The sequence below is a fragment of the Canis lupus genome, chromosome 5, assembly GCF_048164855.1.
Source record: "Canis lupus baileyi chromosome 5, mCanLup2.hap1, whole genome shotgun sequence".
Classification (NCBI taxonomy): Eukaryota; Metazoa; Chordata; class Mammalia; order Carnivora; family Canidae; genus Canis; species Canis lupus.
In genome coordinates, this window is record NC_132842.1 from 16,629,633 (window position 1) to 16,654,185 (window position 24,553).

Consider the following 24,553-nt stretch of genomic DNA (forward strand, 5'->3'; position numbering starts at 1 on the left):
GGTAAGTGTACAATTGATCTTTTTAAAATTCAGTTCAATCCATGAATAATGTAAATGCTCATTTTCTTTAGGATATAGAGAGCCCTAGGGTGCTCAATCTGTACATGTTTTTGTCATGAAGTGCATACTGTTTATACAAACCACTGTGAATATATATATATATATATATATATATATATATATATATATTTAGTTTTGTTTCAAAGGGATTGCTTTTTTTCTCTCATTGTCTTATCATGTACAAAATATTTTTTATAGTTATCAATATTAGGATTAACTCAGCCTTGCCAGCATCACTGGTATGATGTATATTTAATTAAAGTACACTTTCCCTTACCATATATTCAAAATGACAATTAAAGCCATTATTTAAAAAAATATATATCTAATATTAAAAATTAAATGCATATATATGCACACATATATTTATATAATAGCTATTTTATGATAATTTGACTTACATTTGTTCAACTTTTTGTACTAATTATATGCTTTTTTCAAAGTCATCATTTAAGAATGTCATTTAATTAACTCTCTAAGCCTCTGAATAGGATACACAATGGTTTCTCACAATTTAGACCTCCTTATTAATATAATAATGTATCTAAAACAGAATCAACACAGGACATAGGAAGATATCACAGAGAACTGTGATATTTAAGAAAATTATCATAAATTAGGCTTGGGAAGTAGAGAAAATCAAAACCATTAAATTTGTTCTTTGGTTTTTTTTTTTTGTGATTTAATTTGATAGAGCTACCCTCAAAGTACAATGCATTTTCAGCCATGCAAATCTATACTCTGAGGAGTGAATCAATTATTTTACCTGAAATTAATTTACTTTTACTTCAGTTTAGAATGAAAAGAAAAGGTAATAACTGATATCCTCACCTTGATTTTTGAAGAACTGCATTTGAAAGTTGAAGGTAGTTCTAAATCAGTAAATTTTTTTTAGCTGTTGGACTTGTTAACTCCTAGAAACAGAACAAGGATCTTACTGTGTGACAGAGCGACACAAACAGCCTGTTCTCCTTGTGTATATATGTTGTATTTAAAATTTTTAAAGCATTTGATGTAATGAATATACTTTTAGGACAAGATTTGCCTGTTCAGTTTTGGTTTCTCTGACATGCTGTTCTAATGTGAAAGTAGCATTTTTGGAATTTTTTATATGCAATGTGCTATTTTTAAATCTTTTTCAAATACTGTATTATGCATTGTATGGTTTCTGTATGGCATAAAACAGTATTTTTATAGCCCTTCTGGTTAAAAATTTTTGTTCTTAAGTCATGTTATGCTTGCCTTGTATGTGCTTTAAAGTTGCATTATGTATATCTCACCTCATCAGAAAACTGCCAGTTCTTTTCGCTGGAGGCAAGAGAAGGAATTTCATACCCATTAGTATAATTGCTCTATGCCCAAACATCCAATTTTCTGTTTTATTCATTAATCTGTAAATAACACCTTAATATTTTCCTATTAGTTGAATTTTAACCAAAAGTATTTTGTTACTTTACATTTTTCGTCCTATTTTGTGTATTTGACTTAACTTCGGTTAATTTGAACTTGACACTTTTTCCTGCTTGATTACACATTCAAGCTTTAATAGCATTATAAAGGTGTTTCATATTCTCTCTTTCAATTACTGTTTTGTTTGTCTTATGGACTGTCATTGGCAAAGTAACTTCATCTCTTTGGAATTTTTAATCCTCTAAATTGTGAAGACTCTTCTCACTGTTTATAACTAGGTCTAATCTGGTAGATATAATTGTTGGCATTTTCTGATCTAAGCACACAGCGTATAGCAGAAATGAGAAATCAGGAAACATAAAGTGGATTTTTAGTTTTGTCACTAACTATTCATGAACCTTGACCCTTCCCATCTTATAAAAGGGGGGGAGGTGTATCATGCCTCCCAAAGGCAGAGCTGTGAGGATCAAAGGAGATAGCTTTGTGGAAATCCTTTGTAAACTGCAAAAAGCTAGACTGTTTTCATTGTTATTACTATTATTATTCTAATTGGGGGTTTTTGCATGACAGATGAAAATGTGAATTGTGCACAACCAATATCACACCAGTGACGAGTTGGCAAGGCCTAGTTTTTAAGATATGTGAGAAGGTGGAAAATGTGTTAAATTTGCCCAGTTGTTTAGCATTAGTGAAAGACAGTTTTGGCAGAATAATTACTTTTTCCATTCTCAAATATACTGTCTCCCTTTCCATAGAAACTATGTGAGTCAAGATGTCGTATGTTTAGAATCTTTAAACCTAAAAGGGAAAAAGAGAGAGAGAGAGAGAGAAATCTCACCTTCCAAGCAAATAAACAAACTTTGGCAGGACCTGTAGGCTTGAGTCTAACATTTCACTGTCCCACAGATTGTAAACATTATAAGACCTTGGTGAGCCATGCCCATGATCTCATTGAGATTTTGGCTCCCTCTATCTCATACCATGCACCTTAGGAAGTTCTTGGAGCAGAAGCAGATGTGATCACTTTTGTTATTTCTTCCAGTATGGCCCCAGCGCTGTGACTCACTGTCTCTACTGATAAAGCAGCAAGACAACCAGGAAGACTGTGAGGTTGAATTGGTCTTACCCACTTAGATTACTTTTACATAGTTATACTATCAATACATAATTAATGGTCTTTGCTTTTTAGTATTTGTGACTGTGGCTAAGTATCCTAAAGTCATAGTTCCCTCATTATTTTTATTTTTTTCACAATTCGTCAAACATTTATTGGAAGTCTCCTGTGTGAGGGGCACCTGAGTGGCTCAGGCCTTTGGCTCAGGTCATGCCCTGGGGTCCTGGGATCAAGTTCCACGTCAGATTCCCCCAGGGAGCCTGCTTCTCCCTCTGCCTCTCTCTCTCTCTCTCTCTCTCTCTCTCTCTGTCTTTCATGAATAAATAATTTTCTTAAAAGAAAGTCTACTCTGTGACAGACACTAGACCACATTCCAAATGAGAAACAAAGAACAAGACCAGACAGCTCTGTTCTTAAAGAGCTCACAAATAACGGGGAAAGGACCCATTAGAAAATCATTACAAGGGATCCCTGGGTGGCGCAGCGGTTTGGCGCCTGCCTTTGGCCCAGGGCACGATCCTGGAGACCCGGGATCGAATCCCACATCGGGCTCCCGGTGCATGGAGCCTGCTTCTCCCTCTGCCTGTGTCTCTGCCTCTCTCTCTCTCTCTCTGTGACTATCATAAATAAATAAAAATTAAAAAAAAAAAAAAGAAAATCATTACAATAGAATGAAAACTGTTGCTACAAATGCCATTGGTTTTAAATGGCCAAAGTGGATTTTAGGCCTGGTTGATTCCAGGCTCTGTCATTCTCAATATGACCTGTGATGATTATTATAAACAGGAAAACTTCCAGAGGATTCCTGGGTGACATTATCTCAGAACTCACTGATCATAACTGGGCCATATCTAGCCCAGCCCTAAACAAATAATGGTCAAGGGAATGAGACTTCCATGATAGGCTTAGGCCAGTCAAGAATTACCTCTGAGGCATAGAAGCACTTTCTCCAAGTACTTCTGTGTGAGAGTTAGACACTCAAACAAAATCAAGTTGTGGCAAATATGGGAGAATGAAGGAATGGATTTGAGAGGAAAGCAGCTTCAGAAATGTGGAGGGTAGGAGTACCATACTAAGAAGGGGAGGGGGTGGATTTTATGGGGGAAATATTATTTAAGCTGCTATTAAAAGGAGTCACTTTTCAGGGCTGAGTAGGATTTTCTGGGAGCTTAGAAGGGCATCCAGGTAAAGAAAGTGACATAGGCACAAATGTAAAAGAACATGGCACTTTAGGGAACACCAGTAAGCCTAGAGGCTGCAAAATAGTTTATACAAAAGTATACACTTAGAAGTAAGACCAGAAGGTAATAAAATAAAAAAAAAATTAAAAAAAAAAAAAAAAAGACCAGAAGGTAAGGTTGAGCCAGACTGGGAAAACACTTGAATCATGCTAATGATTTAAACCTCATCCTGAAGGAAATGAAGCCTTAGAGCATTTTAAGAAACCTTCCATCCTTTTGTCAATGTCTTTCTAGTCTTTTTGGAGATCTGTCAGTCTCAAGTCGATTCCTCAGAAGGGCCTGTGTTCACATTCCCTGGAGTCTTCCACATTTATAACAGTTTTATACTTGAAGGTCATTTTGGCTGGATATTAAAACATTGATTCACATTTTCTCTTGAGATAGTCTGCATATGTTATTCTCTTTCCCTCAGCATAAAAACATCACTACTGAAAAGGCTAAAGATAATATCTTATTCTTTCCCTTAGAAGTGACCTGGTCTTTTTGCTTAGATGACCAAATAATTTTTTTTTCTTTTTTATTAAAGTCCAGCAGTTGTACTAGAATATTTCTCTATGTTAGCACATTTTGGGCCAATTTTCCCAGGTGTATATGGTGACTTTCCAATATACTCTCAGATTCTATTTATTTCAGGTTTCTTAAATCATAGTTTTAAAAATTTTCTCTATTATTATGTTTTGTTTCCTTCTTCAGGACTTACTATGTGTGTGTTATTTTCTCTGCCTAGTCTCCTGAAGTTTTTGTTAGCTTTCCCCCCATCATTTTAGACTTTTCACATATTCTGTTTATTTAAAGATATTACCTATTATGTATATTCATTTTTGCATTCCTTCTAGTTTTTTTTGTTTTTGTTTTTGCATTCCTTCTAGTTTACTCTTCATTTTCAAAATGACTTTTTCTTTCATTTCTAATCCTTTGCAGATAGGTTACACCTGCCTTTAAGATTGGTTTTTTACTAATCACCTAATTCATGAGCTTTGATAATTCTAATTGGTATTTTTTCATTGCTTCTGTGATTTTCTTTCAGCTCATTCTTTTTCTTATATTAACTCCATATGGAATTGACTGTAATCTTTTTGTTTTGCTCAGTTTTAAGTGAAATGAGTTTTCATGGTGTTTTAGGAGGGAAGTGTGGACCAGAGTTGTTTTTCTAATTTCATCCTTCTCAAGATCTCACTCCTCTTATTTTCCAAGTAATGGAGAGGAGACTCAGGCTCCTTTGCTTCCCCTCACCCCTTTTTACCTGGACTGTATCATTCCTTCATCCCATTATCCCTGTCTTCCTGTTTGGATGCAACTCCCAGTAGTTCTTCCTTAGTACAGGACTTTAACCACTACTTTCAATTGTTGGTATTATGGATTCACAGAACTCAGACCACAGAATGCTACAGCACTGTCAGACCTGGAGACATGTTGGTCTTATCTATTAATCAGAGCCCAGAAAGTCCATTGGGGCTGCTCCTGAGCTTTCCAGAGCTTTCCAGTGAGACCTGGTGGCAGCCTGGACTCCCTGGTTCTAGGGCCTTCACAAGTCCTTCTGCCTTCTCTCTGTAGATTTCTGGTTTCTTAGAGCATGTAGTTTTGGTAGTTTGTCCCAATCTGTGTATTCTTGGGGATCTTTGAAGATACCTTGTCATCTAGAGTTTCTGTATTTTTGTTTTGCTGCCACTAATTTCTCTGTTTCTTTAGGAAGATTAAAAAACTATGCCACCATCATCTTCCTGATAATCCTCTAGTCTTTCTAGAGAAAAAGAATTGTTCTATAACTTCATAATTTACAAGTAAATTAGCTTATTGATACACATAATGTCACTTGAAGTTTTGGGGCTACACTTTTGAAGTTCCCTGAAATTCTGAGAGCCATTGTTTTTGCTTTTGAGTTTACATGTACATCTGGACCAAGTATGTGGTTAGGATTATGAATTTATTTCATCCAGACCACGTGTGTGGTAGGGGTTTACATAACAGCAGTATTGTTGAGTGGCTTTGGAGTCAAGCAGACATGGATTCAGACACACTGTGCCATTTATCATCTCACTTTCCACATACTAATTCACTTCTCTAAGGTTTTCCTTAGAAGTAGTACTACAACAACTACTACTACTACTACTAAGTGCTTCAAAGGGGAAATTTGGATTAAATTATGTAGTGTATTTGACTGAAGGTTAGTAAATTAACACTTTAATCTTTCAATGTGGTTGCATCCTAGTGCATAGAAGTGAGAAGGTGGCAATGTAGAATACAATTCAAAGTATAGTCATTTCTTTTGTCTTATATAAAAGGCTTTCTTATAGAATTTTAGGGAAAATGGCAAATATTTTCAAAATAATTTTATTAATACATCAGAATGTGAACATATGTCCTAGCAGAAATTGTATTTAAGTGTGGTACTGGGAACAAGGCCAGTAATACTGCTCACACACTTCCCACAGCAATCAGGAGAGGCAACATGATGTGGAAAAGATACTTTCCACTTACACCTGGGGAGGACCTGACTGGGGTCCTTCCTTCACCAATAACTAGAAGTTCAGTTTGGTTTATGTCCTCAGTGAAAGCTTCCTTATGTAGCTATGAGTTTGCAAATTAATTCAATGGGGTTTCTAGAAACTGGCAGAGAAACCTTCACAGAAATTGGGCCTAGAGCAATAAACAAGACAGAAGGAGCCCCTGTCCTCCTGGAACTTGTGTTCTAGGTCAAAGGCAAATAAGCCACTACTGCAGAAAATAGTAAGTGCTCTAATATAGAAGAACCAGGTATTATACTAAGAGCAGCTTAACCCAGACTCAAAGTTCAGGAAAGCTCCCTGAAGAGAATGATACCTTAGTCAGCAGCTGAGACCACATGGAAAGTTCCAAGCTAGTCAGAAAATAGACAAAAAAGCCATACACGGGATCCCTGGGTGGCGCAGCGGTTTGGCGCCTGCCTTTGGCCCAGGGCACGATCCTGGAGACCCGGGATCGAATCCCACGTCGGGCTCCCGGTGCATGGAGCCTGCTTCTCCCTGTGCCTGTGTCTCTGCCCCTCTCTCTCTCTGTGACTATCATAAATAAATAAAAAAAAATTTTTAAAAAAAAGCCATACACAAAGACACAGAGACATGCACATAGCATGTTTGAGGACAATAACTTGAAGGTCCTGCACAAGCAGTGTTTTCAATACTGACTGAAGTTTAGAATCACAGGAGAGATTTCTAAAATTAAAAAAAAATTATAGGCCCCACCCCAGACTTAATGAACCCCATTCTCAGAAAATGAGTGTCAGGATTCTGATTATTAATTATTGGCATTAGGTACTGGCTTAGGGCTTGCATGGGGCGGGGCGTGTTGAGAAGGGAAATCAAGGCAGAGAAGGTGAGACAGGGAAGCCAGGGGCACACATGCCACAAGGATTTTATCCTTACAGAAGAATTTGGGGGATATGGGGATGGGATGTTCAGGTTTATGATTATAAATTTCACCAAGATGACTAGAACATGGCCCCTTGAGGGATACAGTCTAGTTTATGAAATCTAAACATCTTTGAAATCTAAAATGGAAATAATTTCTCCCTCTGCCTCTCTCTCTGTGTGTGTGTGTGTGTGTGTGACTCTCATAAATAAATAAAAAAAATTTTAAAAAAAGGGATCCCTGGGTGGCGCAGTGGTTTGGTGCCTGCCTTTGGCCCAGGGCGCGATCCTGGAGACCCAGGATCAAATCCCACGTCGGGCTCCCGGTGCATAGAGCCTGCTTCTCCCTCTGCCTATGTCTCTGCCTCTCTCTCTCTCTCTCTCTGTGACTATCATAAATAAATAAAAAATTTAAAAAAGAAAAAGAAAAAAATAAAAAAAATAAAATGGAAATAATATCTACTTTCCATGGTTATTACAAAGTTTAACTGAGATAATTTATGCAAAGTTTCCAATATGTAATTGGCCCTCCAAAAGTATTCATTTCTGTTACCTGAGAAAGCCATGGAGCCAAATAATTGGTCATCACACAGGCACTGCCATGCATCAGGGGAGGTGAAGATTTCCATGCAACTATCTGTTTTCAGGCTCCTCTGACAAATTCTTTTCCTGTCCATTCCCTAGGCTCTGGTACAGAGAGCCCTCATCCCTCACACCCCACCTCTCACACACATTATCTCAGTTACAGACTTCATGCTGACGCCTTCCCAATCTACAACTCCAGCCTGGTTTTCTTCCCTGAGCTCCAAACACCAGTATATCCAGCTGACTTCTGATGTCTCCACATAAATGTCTCGTAGGCACTTCATTCAAATCAGGCCACTAATATCAAGTACCATCCTTTCTCACCTCTAGAAAACAAAACAATACCCTGCCTTCCCAACATTAGCGCAATTAGGTAAAGCTAGGAGCAGGGAAATCATTATTGAGTCCCTGGTCCTTATCTTCACCAATCAACACTCACAAACCCACACTCCTTCCTCCAGAGCTAGATCATCACCTGCATCCAAACTGCCACCACCTCTTACCTGAACCTAGTGAAGTGAAATAGCCTGAGTTTCCAGCACCAGGCTTTGCCCTAACCTCAACTCTGTAATCCAGAGAGGTCTACTGTGAAACAAAATTGATAAAATCCTCTTCCCCACTCCCCACCCTCCCACCAACACACACTCAAACCTTTTGAGTGGCTTTCTTGCACCTTTAACATGAACTCCATGTTCTCTACCAAAGCTCACAATAAAGACCCTTCAAGATCTTAGTAAGTTTATGCTCTATTTTGCACTTTAAAAAAAAGGCACCTCCTCTCACTCTGTTTCATGATGATTCCTCCACCCTGAATCCCTTTCACACTGGTTAACTCCTCATCTTTTAGACTTAGTTAATAAACATCCTTTTGGTGGCAGTCCTTGAATCTTTCCCCTTAGTGCTATTCATTATAATTATTCCTTTTTTTTTTTTTTTGATTTGCTTATTTTAGAGAGAATTGGGGGAAGGGGCAGAGGGAGAGAAACTTCAAGAAGACTACCCACTGAACACAAAGCCCCACACAGGGCTCTCTCTTTCAGGACCCTGAGATCATGATGTGAGCCAAAACCAAGAGTTGGTTGTGTTGTTGTTGTTGTTTTTAAGATTTTATTTATTTATATATGAGAGACCAGAGAGAGGGAGAGAGAGGCAGAGACACAGGCAGAGGGAGAAGCAGGCTCCATGCAGAGAGCCCGACATGGGACTCGATTCCGGGTCAGTCTCCAGGATCACACCCTAGGCTGAAGGCAGCACTAAACCGCTGAGCCACCCGGGCTGCCCAAGAGTTGGTTGTTTAACAGACTGAGCCACCTAGGTGTCTCCATTATTCTTCTTAATGTCCCTACTCCCCACTGGATTGCAAGTAATACAATGGCAAAAAGGTATACACAGTTAATCTACATTCTTCACAAATTCAGTTTGGGAATTTTTGCTTACTTGCTAAAATGTTTGTAACCCTCAAATCAATATTTAGAACACTTCTGTGGTCATTCTTGGACATACACAGAGAGGTGAAAAATTTGAGTCACCTAAAATGCATATTCTCAGCTGGGGTTGAACAAGATGACACTCTGCCTTCTTGTCTTAGCTCTCATACTATTTATTAATAAGCATCCATTTTGTAGTCTACTCAATGGCACATTTTTCATATCTTTGTGGGTTTTGTTGGTGATTTCACTTTTTGTCATGGCTGCCATTGTAGTACCCCCTCAGTGCTCTCTGGTCTTCCTAAGCATCAGAAGGCTGTGATGTGCCTTAGGGAAAAAATTTGTGTGTTAGATAAGCTTCCCTCTGGCATGACTTACAGTGTAGTGTCTACAAATTCAACATTAATGAATTAACAATTTATGAAACAAGAAATCTTTAAGCAGAAACACACATAAAACAAGGTTATATACTGATCAGTTGATAAAATTGTGACCAGAAGTGTGTAGGAAGCTAATGCTGCATTTCCCCTAGAAACAATGGTTCAATATTTATGAATTCAATTTTTGTGATGTCTTTATAAAATACAGCTACTGCAAATAATAAGACTCCACTGTATTTTACTAACTTCTATATCCCCAGTAGTTAGCATGGTAACTCACATAGTAGTTGTTCAATTAATATTTGTTGAAACTGAATTGTGTGTGTAATTATACATATACTTACATACATAGAAATATGTATAATAAGGAAATAAACTGAATTTGTTTTTTATGCCAAAAGTGTACCTCACAGCCTTATCATTACTTTCTACTTTTTAAAAAACTATTAATCATAAGATTATTTTTGGTAACATCTTATGTTTTTAATTGTTCTCTAGGATGCTGGAGAAATGGTTCGTTGCCTTGTTGGTGGTTTGGAACTTATTGTCAATTTACTGAAATCAGATAATAAAGAAGTTTTGGCAAGTGTATGTGCTGTTATTACCAACATTGCAAAAGATCAAGAAAATTTAGCTGTTATTACAGATCATGGAGTTGTCCCTTTATTGTCCAAACTAGCAAATACAGTAAGTAACAACATCCTTTTATATTCAATGTGTATTGTCATAAAATATCATGGAATAATAATAAAAAAAAAGCTTAAAGTCCAGAGACCTGGATTCAAGCTTAATATCCATCACCTATGAGGTATGAGATTTTGAGTCACCTCATTTAATTTCTCTGAGACTAATCAATGCAAAAGTGTATTCAAACTGTGTAATTTTATGTGCAAGATCCTTATAAAATAGAGGCTGTTTTTTATTTATTACTGGGAAGTAAAGTGGTAGCAAACATAAATGTTATTGTAGAAGTATTAGCTATCATCTTCTATCCCCACCATCATTATCATTATCTTTAAGATAATTGTTCATGCCAACTTAAGAAGATAAATGCTCCTCCCCAGGCTTAAAAGCTTGGATCGATGGCATTCTTGGGCTGGAAGACTCTGGCAACCACTGTATTATTTATTCAGGGCTGTGCCAGATAGAATAAGCAGCCTTGGGAGATAATTACTTCACCATGACCAGAAGTATTTGAGCATAGCTTGGGCTACCTCTTGGCAGGAAAATCTCAGAGCAAAAATTCCATCACTGGAAGGATGCTTGGTTTAGAAGACTTTTTAGGGCCAGCCTAACACTGAGTTCCAAATTCACTTAAGGACATCAAGTTGTTGCCTCAATAAGGAGAAAAATATAATAAACAGAAAACTATATCCTGTTTAGTTATATTATACCTGTAGGAGTAAGTATACATAGAAGAAGAAGAAGAATATAGTCTGGATAAAGGATAGAGAAAGAAATGTGGCAGACTGAAACATGTCATTGTTTGCTGCATTGTCTTCTCCCTCTTGGGGACCAAGGTGTATTACTGATGTAGAAGTATTCCTAGGGTAAAGGTATAAAGTTAATCACCTATCCCAGTAAAGTGAAATGCCCCCCGTAAGAATGCCCAATATTCTTTAACTATTTTTTTAACTAAAGCACTTGCTCAAAAGGAAATAAATCCTTGAGCAAATAATAAATGCCAGACACTTGATCACTTTTGAGTGTATTGACTACATTCAGTAGTCAGCAAAAAGAAATTTAAAAAAATTTAAAGCCATAAAAAGAAAACTCAGGATTGAACCTTGGCCCATGGGGAACCAGGAGAATACTAATTTCCTTCAAGACACCATCTGACCAGCCTGCTAGCCTTTTTCCCTTGACTCATTGGCATTTTATTGGGTAATAAACATCTAGCACAGAAACATGACCTCACAGGTCCATTGCAATACATATACCACAATTCATTTCCTTTGTGCAGAATAATGATAAACTGAGGCGTCATCTAGCAGAAGCTATTTCACGTTGCTGTATGTGGGGCAGAAATAGAGTGGCCTTTGGCGAGTACAAAGCAGTGGCTCCATTAGTGCGTTATCTGAAATCAAATGATGCCAACGTACATCGAGCAACAGCTGAAGCCTTGTACCAGCTCTCAGAAGATGTAGATAACTGCATCACCATTCACGAGAATGGTGCGGTAAAGGTATGATTGACTGTAAAGATATGGTTGACTTTATGGTTTAGTCCAAATTAGGTAGATGGAGGCTGAAAAGAAACTTACATAACAATAAAGTTTCACTGATGAGGGGTATTTGGACACACAAAACTGCCTACTTGTTGGGTCGTGGCTGCAGTTGAGCTATGTGTTAGCATGGTTTATGCTGCAGAAAAGTTGGAGATCGAATTTTTCTTAAAGAATTAAAACATACTTAGTTAAATAATTGCTCTGTAGTTTGAATTGATTTTAAAAATGTACAGTGCATAAATAATCACTGGCATTCATAATTCTACTTAATATATTATTTACTTAGCACTTAAATAACAAAATAGAGGCATGAACTCAACAGCAAAGGAGCTGACTGAAACAACAACTAGACTACAACCTGACAGTCTTAACTGTAATAGCAAAGGATCAATTTAAAGACATATTTTCTCTAACAAAAAAATCTGTGCATCAAATTTTCTTTGCCTTTAGTCAATACACAGGTAGGAGAGTTTCTGCACATAGACCTTTATATATCTATACATTCTGGTCTTGAACAAGACTTGCCCAACCTAACATGCTGTCAGTATAGCCTTAAAAAAATTAAACTGTAAAAATTAAGTAGCATAATACAGTGTCTGAAATATAACATATGCGGAGACAACTGCCAGTTTAAAAAGAGAATTTCTAGGCTACTCAAAGTTTTAAAATTTATTAAGGTTTATGGTTTAATTGACATACATGCCAGCTGCACATGCAATTCTGAATCATTTCTTCTAAGGCAAGCCAATGGATAACCCAAAAATCACTTAGGAATTGTATTCTGCTATGTAAAGTGATGAAACTCTGTTCACCCACCCACAGCTTATATGTGCTAGAAAAAGAAGGCAATAAAAATTATTAGAGGGAGGGGACAGGAAAGAGAAAAGCCAAGAAAGAAAACAAGGGTTTTTTAGCCCTAGACCCTTTCTTTCCTCCTCATCTCAAGGTCTCTTGAGGGCCTCTCCATCTTGCCTATTTGCCTTCCTAACTACCTGTTATTTCTACCAGAGAATAACTGTAAAGAACAGGATATTGTTTTTTGTAAGTTACTCTGTCATGATATAGAGGCAGCCCTAATCCTAAGCTCTCCCTCTTGGGACTGTGGAGGCAGCATATGGACCCATGTCTCCTTTCTGTTGTTTTGTTTTGTTTTGTTTTTAGAGAGAGCGTACGCATGAGAGGGGATGGGGGGCAGAGGGAGAGAGAGAGAGAGAGAGAGAGAGAGAGAGAGTCTTAATCCGGCTCAACACTCAGCGCAGAGCCCCATTCAGGGCTCAGTTTCACAACCCTGAGATCATGACCTGAGCCCAAGTCAAGGAGGACACATAACCAACTGAGCCACCCAGGCACCCCTCTCTGGTTTTCTTTAAGGAGGAAATAAATGTGGATGTGGTGAGTGAGTATCAGTAGAATAAACTGGGCTTGGTGTAGTGGTTGGGTATGAGGACTAAGGAAAGGGTTGAGTCAAAAATGACTCCAGATTTGGAGCTAGGTGAAGAGGAAGATTCTATCACCCAAGATCATGCAAGAAAATATTTGGCATATTTGTTTGGTTAACAGTACCTGCTGTGAGTGTCACAATGTGTAACTGCTAACATTTTTTACTCCAAATCCATATAAACATTATCCACTATTTTGGCAAATCCCCAGTTGTTTTCATTCCTAATTGCTACTGTGCCTTTCTAGTCAAAATCTTATAGTGTTATTTCCCAGTCCTACAAACATTCCCATTACAGCTGCCCATGAGCAAGGTTGACAATTACCAGACTCATCCTGTCACCTGGTTCATGAGTAATTTATCCTAGAGTTAGTTCCTTCATCTTACCTTTTCCTTAACAACAGCAGCTGATGTTACACAACCTATCTGTCTCATGCCAACCGATGTTTATTCCATAATAACAGTGAGCAGGCTTGAGGGTCTGGAATAGATTGGTTTCAGTTTCTACTGTGTTCGATTTAAATGGTCAGTTTGAATTTCTGGTCTAGTGCAGTGCTGTCCAGTACAAATGTAAAGTAAGCCAAATATGTAACATTAAACTTTCTAGGGGGTAGAATTTCAGAAAAGATAAACAGAGGTGAAATTAGTTTTAGTGACATATTTTATTTAACCTATTATATCCAAAATATTTTTACTTCTACATTTAATCAATACTATTTCACACATGCACACACATATATATGGGTGTATGTGTATATGTATGTAGTATTTCTGTTGCATACTGGCGGTACACCTCCATTGGGACTAGCCATGTTTCAGGTTCTCACCAGTGGCTAGTGGCTTGCTTTCTTTCTTTTTTTTTTCCCCAAAGATTTTATTTATTTATTCATGAGAGACAGAGAGAGAGAGAGAGAGGCAGAGACACAGGCAGAGGGAGAAGCAGGCTCCATGCAGGGAGCCCGATGTGGGACTCGATCCCGGGACTCCAGGATCACGCCCTGGGCTGAAGGCAGGCGCTAAACCGCTGAGCCACCCAGGGATCCCCAGCTAGTGGCTTTCTTATTGGACAGCACAAGTCTAGAGGCAGGAGAGGGGAAAATCAGGAAGTATCAGTGAGAGGTAAAAAGTCACGAACAAGGGTAGATAAGTTGTTTTTGGCAGAGAGTTTAGAGAAGCCTGGGAAATGTCTATATTTGCATTCACGGAGCATGTAGGCTAGGAAGAAGAGCTGTCAAAGTAACCTTGGGAAGTTAACAGGTTACCTAGGAGTTCTAGAAGCCAGAGGAAGAGGGAGTTTCCAAAGGTTTTGTGTTTAAAAACTGCGAAGTGATCAATAAGGATTTCCTGACTCAATTATGTTGAAAAATAATCCTGGGGTTAGAGCCTTTCCAGATAAGTTCTGTACAAACTAAGAAATCGCCTGCCCTGGTAAATGCGACATGAGAGGAATAATGCACTCTTTATCCTCTTTATGATTTTACACAGATCTCTTCTCAAAAGTATCAGTACAGGGACTTGCATTATTATAAAACCTGGTGAACATGCATGCAGATCTGTTGGCAACTCTATTGAAAGCATAAGTCTAGGAGATATAACAGTTACTGCTAATCATAACAAAACCGTAACATAAGAAAGTAATACAAGGAGGAAAAGAAGTTGCAGGAAAAACTGAGCAAGACAAGCCCTTTCCTAAGACAGAAAAAGTGATCAGATAGAAAGATGATGAGCACCTATAAACAGCATTAAGCTCCCTTCCCCATGGTGACTGGATTTGTTTTGCAAATGTCTATACCAGGCAGGTGAAAGCTACATTAGAGCCTATCACTTTTCTAGAAGGCAGGAAATTGAAGAGATTGCAGAAAATACAACCAGAAGTGGGTCCAGCAGAGAGTAGAAGGAACAGTTCACATTGGGTGGAACTGCAAGGGCCATCTTGGCAGCCTCCCAGACTAAGGTGGCATTCCAGAGAGTGGAGAAGATGAACCCAGAAGCAAACACACCCTCTAGTCCTTGAAGCCTGGCACCAAAACAAAAAATATCACTAATACTTTTGAGTCAAGGAAATGGACTTTAGAGGCTGAGATCACCCAAGAACTCTCAGTGCCTCTCTGTAGTCCACATAGTTAATGCTTGATAGAACTATAATCTTTTCTGCTGATGAAAACTCTTTCTGTAATTGTATGGGTCTTGTGCACTTTCCTCACATTCCAGATATTCCCTGGAGTGCTAGGGATGGTCTATTGGTGATATGCTATTGAATTACTTAGCACTTTTAGGTATCAGTAACTATGTGATGATACCAAAGATAGAGTCATATACAGACTTGTTTCTACTTTATTTTTTTTAAGATTTTATTTATTTATTTGAGAGGGAGAAGAGAGATAACAAAAGAGATGGCAAGAGAGAGCATGAGCAGGGGGAGAAAGAGAAGCAGGCTCTCACTGAGCAGGGAGCCCAACATGAAGCTCGATCCCAGGACCCTGGGATGATGACCTGAGCTGAAGGCAAATGCTTAACAGACTGAGCCACCCAGGCACCCCCAGATTTCTTTCTGATTGACTCATTATTTGCATTTATCCTTTAAAGTGAGAAAGAGGGGCACCTGGGTGGGTCAGCCGGTTGAGCATCTGCCTTCAGCTCAGGGCATGATCCCCGATCTGGGGATCAAGTCCCACATCAGTCTCCCTGCAAGGAGCCTGCTTCTCCCTCTTCTTATGTCTCTGCCACTCTGTCTCTGTCTCTCATGAATAAATAAATAAAATTTTTAAAAAATAAAGTGAGAAAGAAATGTATGATTACTTAAGGATTCCGTGAGTTAGATTAACTCTAATATCATACATACACAAATGTTTTCCTTATTTCATTTCTAACTTAAAATACGTAATAACTTTATAATTGACATGCACATATCAAGAGTGTCAGTGTAATAAATTGTGAGGTATAGACACATACCCACAAAGCCAGGATCAGATCAGGATAATGATCCCCTCCCCAAAGTAGATGAAGTCTAATTTATCTTGTGGTTTCGTTGTTGTTGTTGTTTTTTATGGACTGTGCTTTTGGTGTTATGTCTAGGAAATATTTGCCTAACACATAGTCACAAAGATCTCCCACGTTTTCTTTTGGAAGTTCTATAACTTTTGGTTTTACATTTAAGTCTGTAAATCATTTTGAGTAAATTTTTGTTTACCATCCTAGGAATGAATTGCAGTTCATTTGGGGGGCATATGAGTATCCTTTGTTGAAATAGTGCCCTTTCCCTGCTGAATTTCTTTTGCAATCTTGAAAAAAAATTAGTTGAATATATGTTTTGTTACATTGTTCTGTCTATATTTATACCAATACCATATTGTCTTAATTACTGTAGCTTTGTAATAAGCCTTAAAGTTAGGTGGTGTCAGTTTTCCTACCTTTTTCTTTTTTTAAGTTACTTTGACTATTCTAGCTTTTTACATTTCCATATAAATTTTTAATCAGTTTGTTAATTTTTACAGGAAATGCTTTCTGAGATTTTGTTTGGGATGGGCAATGAATCTATACATCTTTTGGGGGGAAATTGACATCTTAACATTATTGTCATCTACTCATAAAGAAGAAATATCTCTCCATTATTTACATGTTTATTTTTCAGCAATATTATGTGATTTTCTTCACATAGGTTTTTTACATCTTTTGTTAGATTTACTCCTATATAAATGTTTTTGATGCTACTTTAAATGTAATTTTAAGATTTTCAATTTTTGATTGTTCATTGTTATATAGAAATTTAATTGATCTTGTGTGTTATTAATCTTATATCCTGCAACCTTGCTAAATTCATTTATTAGATCTAGTAGGCTTTTGTAGATTCCAGCAGATTTTCTACATAGACCAGGAGTCAGCAACCATTTTCTCTGAAGGACCAAATAGTAAATATTTTAGGCTTTATGGACCACATTAAGTCTCTGTTACAGATTCTTCTTTTATTGTTGTTATTACTGATTATAACTGTACAAAAAACATTCTTCATTCTTTAAGCCGTACAAAAACAGATTGTCAATTGCCGCATAAATAATCATGTCATCTACAAATAAAGACTTCTCCTTCTTCTTTTCTAACCTGGATGCCTTTTATTTCTAACCTGGATGCCTCTTTTACTGATTGCATGGGCCAGTCATTCCTATGCAATACTGGGAATAAAACAATAAGAGCAGATATCCCAGTCTTATTCCTGATCTTGGAGGGAATACATTCAGTGTTTCACCGTTCAGTTTACTGTTGGCTGTAGGTTTTTGTTAGGTGACTTTTTTTAAGTCTCTATTCCCAGCAAGGAGCCCAATGTGGGGTTTGAACTCACCCCAAGATCAAGACCTGAGCTGAAATCAAGAGTTGGGCCCTTAACCACCAGTGCCACCCAGGTACCCCTGTTAGGTGACTTTTATCAGGTTGAGTAAGTTCCCTTCTATAACTACTTCGATGAAAATTTTTTTATCAGGAAAAGATACTGGATATTGTTAAATGCTTTTTACTGTGTCTATTGAGATTATATTATGGCTTTTCTTTTAGAGTTTGTTATTATGGAGAATCACATTGATTTGGTTTTTAAATGTTAAACCAACCCAGCATTCTTGGGATGGACCCACGTAGCTACAGTGTGTTATCCTTTTTCTACACTGTTGAACATAATTTGCTAAAATGTTGCTTAGAGTTTTGCATCTGTGTTCATGAGGGATGTTGGTTTGTAGTATTTTTTTCTTGTAATGTCTCTGTTTTGCTATCACAGTAATGCTTCCGTAAATGAGTTGGAAATTGTTCCTCCTTAAGTTTTCTGGGAGAATTTTATAGCGCTGATATATCTCCCTTAATAATATATATATATTGTTCAAATATTATACATCTTTCTTACAGTTCTATCTCATCAGTTCTTTTCTTCATGCATTTTAGAGCTTTATTATTAGCTACATGAGTATTTAGGAATAGTATGTCTTCTTGAGACCCCTTTATATGTATGAAATCACCTTGATGCCTTGTCATATTCTTTGCTTTGAAATCTGCCTTTTCTCCTGCTTTCTTTTGGTTGGAATTAGTATGCTAAATTCTGTAGTCCTTTCTAAACTTTTACCCCATTTGTGTATTGTAATTTATTCACTATTTGTAGGCAGCATGTAGTAGGGGCTTGCTTTTTTTTTTTTTTTTTTTTTTTTTTTTTAATTCAAATCACAACCTCTGCCTTTGTGGGCAGGTTATAGAGTGTCTACACTATTTGCATTTAATGTGCTGTTGACCTGGTTGGCTTTAAATGTCATTTTATTTGTTCCCTTTTTTTCCCATTTATTCATTGTTGTCTTCTTGGCTTAACTGAATATTTGCTTAGCATTCCATTTTATCCTTTTTGTTTTTATTATTTATTTATCATTTAGTTTTTATGATTATTGTTAGTTTAGTGGCTGCTTTGGAGTTTACAGTATACATATATAATTTAGCACAGGGTACCTTCAAGTTTTATTACACACAGAAACATATAGTTTAAGAATTATCCAACACTATGCTTCCATTTTTGTCCTCCTGGCTTATGTGCTATTGTCATGCATTTGGCTCCTATATATATTATAAACTCCACATTGTTCTTCCTTTTGGCTGTAAATAATCAAATATCACTTTCAGAACTTTAAATAAATAGGAAAAAGTGCTATTTATTCTTTTCTATAGATGCAGATTCCATCTGGTATCATTTTCTTTCTGCCCAAAGGACTTTTACCATTTCTTGGTATAGCCCTGTTGATAAATTCTTTTATCTTTCATACTTCTGAAAAAGACTTTATTTTGTCTTTGTGTTTGAAAAATGTTTTTGGGGAGGAGGGGCAAGACGGCGGAAGAGTAGGGTCCCCAAATCACCTGTCCCCACCAAATTACTTAGATAACCTTCAAATCACCTGAAAATCTACGAATTCGGCCTGAGATTTAAAGAGAGAACAGCTGGAACGCTACAGTGAGAAGAGTTCGCGCTTCTACCAAGGTAGGAAGACGGGGAAAAAGAAGTAAAGAAACAAAAGGCCTCCAAGGGGGAGGGGCCCCGCGAGGAGCTGGGCTGAGGCCGGGGCGAGTGTCCCCAGGACCGGAGAGCCCCGTCCCGGAGAAGCAGGAGCTGCACCGACCTTCCCGGGCGGAAAGGGGCTCGCGGGGAGTTGGAGCAGGACCCAGGAGGGCGGGGGTGCCCTCGGGTTCCCTGGGACAGTAACAGACACCTGCGCCCCAGGAGAGTGCGCCGAGCTCCCGAAGGGCTGCAGCGCGCACGGCGGGACCCGGAGCAGCTCGGAGGGGCTCGGGGGCGACTCCGCGGAGGGGGCTGCGGGGCGGGAGCAGCTCGGGGGGCTCGGGCGGCGGCTCCAGCAGAGGAAGAGGCTCCGTGCGGAGGGGGCTGCGCGGCTCCAAACTAGAAGTCCTAACGACGAGGGTTAACGAGGTGGAAGAACAAATGAGTGACATAGAAAACAAGTTGATGGCAAAGAGGGAAACTGAGGAAAAAAGACAAACAATTAAAAGACAATGAAGATAGATTAAGGGAAATAAACGACAGCCTGAGGAAGAAGAACCTACGTTTAATTGGGGTTCCCAAGGGTGCCGAAAGGGACAGAGGCCCAGAATATGTATTTGAACAAATCATAGCTGAAAACTTTCCTCATCTGGGAAGGGAAAAGGCATTCATTTCCAGGAAATAGAGAGATCCCCCTAAAATCAATAAAAACCATTCAACACCTCGACATTTAATAGTGAAGCTTGCAAATAAATTCCAAAGATAAAGAGAAGATCCTTAAAGCAGCAAGAGACAAGAAATCCCTGACTTTTATGGGGAGGAGTATTAGGGTAACAGCAGACCTCTCCACAGAGACCTGGCAGGCCAGAAAGGGCTGGCAGGATATATTCAAGGTCCTAAATGAGAAGAACATGCAACCAAGAATACTTTATCCAGCAAGGCTCTCATTCAAAATGGAAGGAGAGATAAACAGCTTCCAAGACAGGCAGGAACTGAAAGAATATGTGACCTCCAAACCAGCTCTGCAAGAAATTTTAAGGGGGACTCTTAAAATTCCCCTTTAAGAAGAAGTTCAGTGGAACAATCCACAAAAACAAGGACTGAATAGATATCACGGTGACACTAAACTCATACCTTTCAATAGTAACTCTGAACGTGAACGGGCTTAATGACCCCATCAAAAGGTGCAGGGTTTGAGACTGGATAAAAAAGCAGGACCCATCTATTTGCTGTCTACAAGAGACTCATTTTAGACAGAAGGACACGTACAGCCAAAAAATAAAAGGTTGGAGAACCATTTACCATTCAAATGGTCCTCAAAAGAAAGCAGGGGTAGCCATCCTTATATCAGATAAACTAAAATTTACCCCGAAGACTGTAGTGAGAGATGAAGAGGGACACTATATCATACTTAAAGGATCTATCCAACAAGAGGACTCAACAATCCTCAATATAAATGCCCCAAATGTAGGAGCTGCCAAATATATCAATCAATTAATAACCAAAGTGAAGAAATATTTAGATAATAATACACTTATACTTGGTGACTTCAATCTAGCTCTTTCTATACTCGATAGGTCTTCTAAGCACAACATCTCCAAAGAAACGAGAGCTTTAAATGATACACTGGACCACATGGATTTCACAGATATCTACAGAACTTTACATCCAAACTCAACTGAATACACATTCTTCTCAAGCGCACATGGAACTTTCTCCAGAATAGACCACATACTGGGTCACAAATCGGGTCTGAACCGATACCAAAAGATTGGGATCGTCCCCTGCATATTCTCAGACCATAATGCCTTGAAATTAGAACTAAATCACAACAAGAAGTTTGGAAGGACCTCAAACACGTGGAGGTTAAGGACCATCCTGCTAAAAGATAAAAGGGTCAACCAGGAAATTAAGGAAGAATTAAAAAGATTCATGGAAACTAATGAGAATGAAGATACAACCGTTCAAAATCTTTGGGATGCAGCAAAAGCAGTCCTAAGGGGGAAATACATCGCAATACAAGCATCCATTCAAAAACTGAAAAGAACTCAAATACAAAAGCTAACCTTACACATAAAGGAGTTAGAGAAAAAACAGCAAATAGATCCTACACCCAGCAAAAGAAGAGAGTTAATAAAGATTCGAGCAGAACTCAACGAAATCGAGACCAGAATAATTGTGGAAAAGATCAACAAAACCAGGAGTTGGTTCTTTGAAAGAATTAATAAGATAGATAAATCATTAGCCAGCCTTATTAAAAAGGAGAGAGAAAAAAGAAGAAGAGAGAGAAGACTCAAATTAATAAAATCATGAATGAGAAAGGAGAGATCACTACCAACACCAAGGAAATACAAACGATTTTAAAAACATATTATGAACAGCTATACGCCAATAAATTAGGCAATCAAAAAGAAATGGACGCATTCCTGGAAAGCCACAAACTACCAAAACTGGAACAGGAAGAAATAGAAAACCTGAACAGGCCAATAACCAGGGAGGAAATTGAAGCAGTCATCAAAAACCTCCCAAGACATAAAAGTCCAGGGCCAGATGGCTTCCCAGGGGAATTCTATCAAAAGTTAAAGAAGAAACCATACCTATTCTACTAAAGCTGTTTGGAAAAATAGAAAGAGATGGAGTACTTCCAAATTCGTTCTATGAGGCCAGCATCACCTTCATTCCAAAACCAAAGACCCCACCAAATAGGAGAATTACAGACCAATATCCCTGATGAACATGGATGCAAAAATTCTCAACAAGATACTAGCCAATAGGATCCAACAGTATATTAAGAAAATGATTCACCATGACCAAGTAGGATTTATCCCCGGGACACAAGGCTGGTTCAACACCCGTAAAACAATCAATGTGATTCATCATATCAGCAAGAGAAAAACCAAGAACCATATGATCCTCTCATTAGATGCAGAGAAAGCATTTGACAAAATACAGCATCCATTCCTGATCAAAACTCTCCAGATTGTAGGGATAGAGGGAACATTCCTCAACATCTTAAAAGCCATCTATGAAAAGCCCACAGCAAATATCATTCTCAATGGGGAAGCACTGGGAGTCTTTCCCCTAAGATGAGGAACAAGACAGGGATGTCCACTCTCACCACTGCTATTCAACATAGTCCTGGAAGTCCTAGCCTCAGCAATCAGACAACAAAAAGACATTAAAGGCATTCGAATTGGCAAAGAAGAAGTCAAAGTCTCCCTCTTCGCCGATGACATGATACTCTACATAGAAAAACCAAAAGCCTCCACCCCAAGATTGCTAGAACTCATACAGCAATTTGGTAGCGTGGCAGGATACAAAATCAATGCCCAGAAATCAGTGGCATTTCTATACACTAACAATGAGACTGAAGAAAGAGAAATTAAGGAGTCAATCCCATTTACAATAGCACCCAAAAGCATAAGATACCTAGGAATAAACCTAACCAAAGAGGTGAAGGATCTATACCCTAAAAACTATAGAACACTTCTGAAAGAAATTGAGGAAGACAAAAAGAGATGGAAAAATATTCCATGCCCATGGATTGGCAGAATTAATATTGTGAAAATGTCAATGTTACCCAGGGCAATTTACACGTTTAATGCAATCCCTATCAAAATACCATGGACTTTCTTCAGAGAGTTAGAACAAATTATTTTAAGATTTGTGTGGAATCAGAAGAGACCCCGAAGAGCCAGGGGAATTTTAAAAAAGAAAACTATAGCTGGGGGCATCACAATGCCAGATTTCAGATTGTACTACAAAGCTGTGGTCATCAAGACAGTGTGGTACTGGCACAAAAACAGACACATAGATCAATGGAACAGAATAGAGAACCCAGAAGTGGAACCTCAACTTTATGGTCAACTAATATTTGATAAAGGAGGAAAGACTATCCATTGGAAGAATGACAGTCTCTTCAATAAATGGTGCTGAGAAAATTGGACATCCACATGCAGAAGAATGAAACTAGACCACTAACTTGCACCAGACACAAAGATAAACTCAAAATGGATGAAAGATCTAAATGTGAGACAAGATTCCATCAAAATCCTAGAGGAGAACACAGGCAACACCCTTTTTGAACTTGGCCACAGTAACTTGCAAGATACATCCACCACGAAGGCAAGAGAAACAAAAGCAAAAATGAACTATTGGGACTTCATCAAGATAAGAAGCTTTTGCACAACAAAGGATACAGTCAACAAAACTCAAAGACAACCTACAGAATGGGAGAAGATATTTGCAAATGACGTATCAGATAAAGGGCTAGTTTCCAAGATCTATAAAGAACTTATTAAACTCAACACCAAATAAACAATCCAGTCATGAAATGGGCAAAAGACATGAAGAGAAATCTCACAGAGGAAGACCTAGGCATGGCCAACACGCACATGAGAAAATGCTCTGCATCACTTGCCATCAGGGAAATACAAATCAAAACCACAATGAGATACCACCTCACACCAGTGAGAATGGGGAAAATTAACAAGGCAGGAAACCACAAACGTTGGAGAGGATGTGGAGAAAAGGGAACCCTCTTACACTCTTGGTGGGAATGTGAACTGGAGCAGCCACTCTGGAAAACTGTGTGGAGGTTCCTCAAAGAGTTAAAAACAGACCTGCCCTACGACCCAGCAATTGCACTGTTGGGGATTTACCCCAAAGATACAGATGCAATGAAACGCCGGGACACCTGCATCCCAATGTTTATAGCAGCAATGTCCACAATAGCCAAACTGTGGAAGGAGCCTCGGTGTCCATCGAAAGATGAATGGATAAAGAAGATGTGGTCTATGTATACAATGGAATATTACTCAGCCATTAGAAATGACAAATACCCACCGTTTGCTTCAACGTGGATGGAACTGGAGGGTATTATGCGGAGTGAAGTAAGTCAGCCGGAGAAGGACAAACATTATATGTTCTCATTCATTTGGGGAATTTAAATAATAGTGAAAGGGAATAGAAGTAAAGAAATGTGTGGGAAATATCAGAAAGGGAGACAGAACGTGAAGACTCCTAACTCTGGGAAATGAACTAGGGGTGGTGGAAGGGAGGAGGGCGGGGGGTGGGGGTGAATGGGTGATGGGCACTGAGGGGGGCATTTGACGGGATGAGCACTGGGTGTTATTCTGTATGTTGGTAAATTGAACACCAATAAAAAATAAATTTATTTAAAAAAAAAGAAAAATGTTTTTGGTAGGCATATAATTTTACAAAGACTTTTTTTTCCTTCAATAAGCATGTTTTTTCATTTTATTCATACTTG

General features: G+C 38.3%; 1 protein-coding gene across 8 annotated transcripts in view; it reads left to right on the forward strand.

The window, feature by feature from the left end:
* Window positions 1-24,553, forward strand: part of ODAD2 (outer dynein arm docking complex subunit 2) — a 234,698-nt gene that overhangs the window by 128,094 nt on the left and 82,051 nt on the right. For 7 of the 8 annotated variants that reach the window (XM_072825581.1, XM_072825578.1, XM_072825579.1 and 4 more), the window contains 2 exons: window positions 10,102-10,290; window positions 11,567-11,788. In XM_072825581.1, coding sequence (XP_072681682.1) covers window positions 10,102-10,290; window positions 11,567-11,788 — 411 coding nt within the window. Of the gene's footprint in view, window positions 1-2,512; window positions 2,564-10,101; window positions 10,291-11,566; window positions 11,789-24,553 lie in introns of those variants that run through there. The other variant, XM_072825583.1, reaches the window with a different exon arrangement.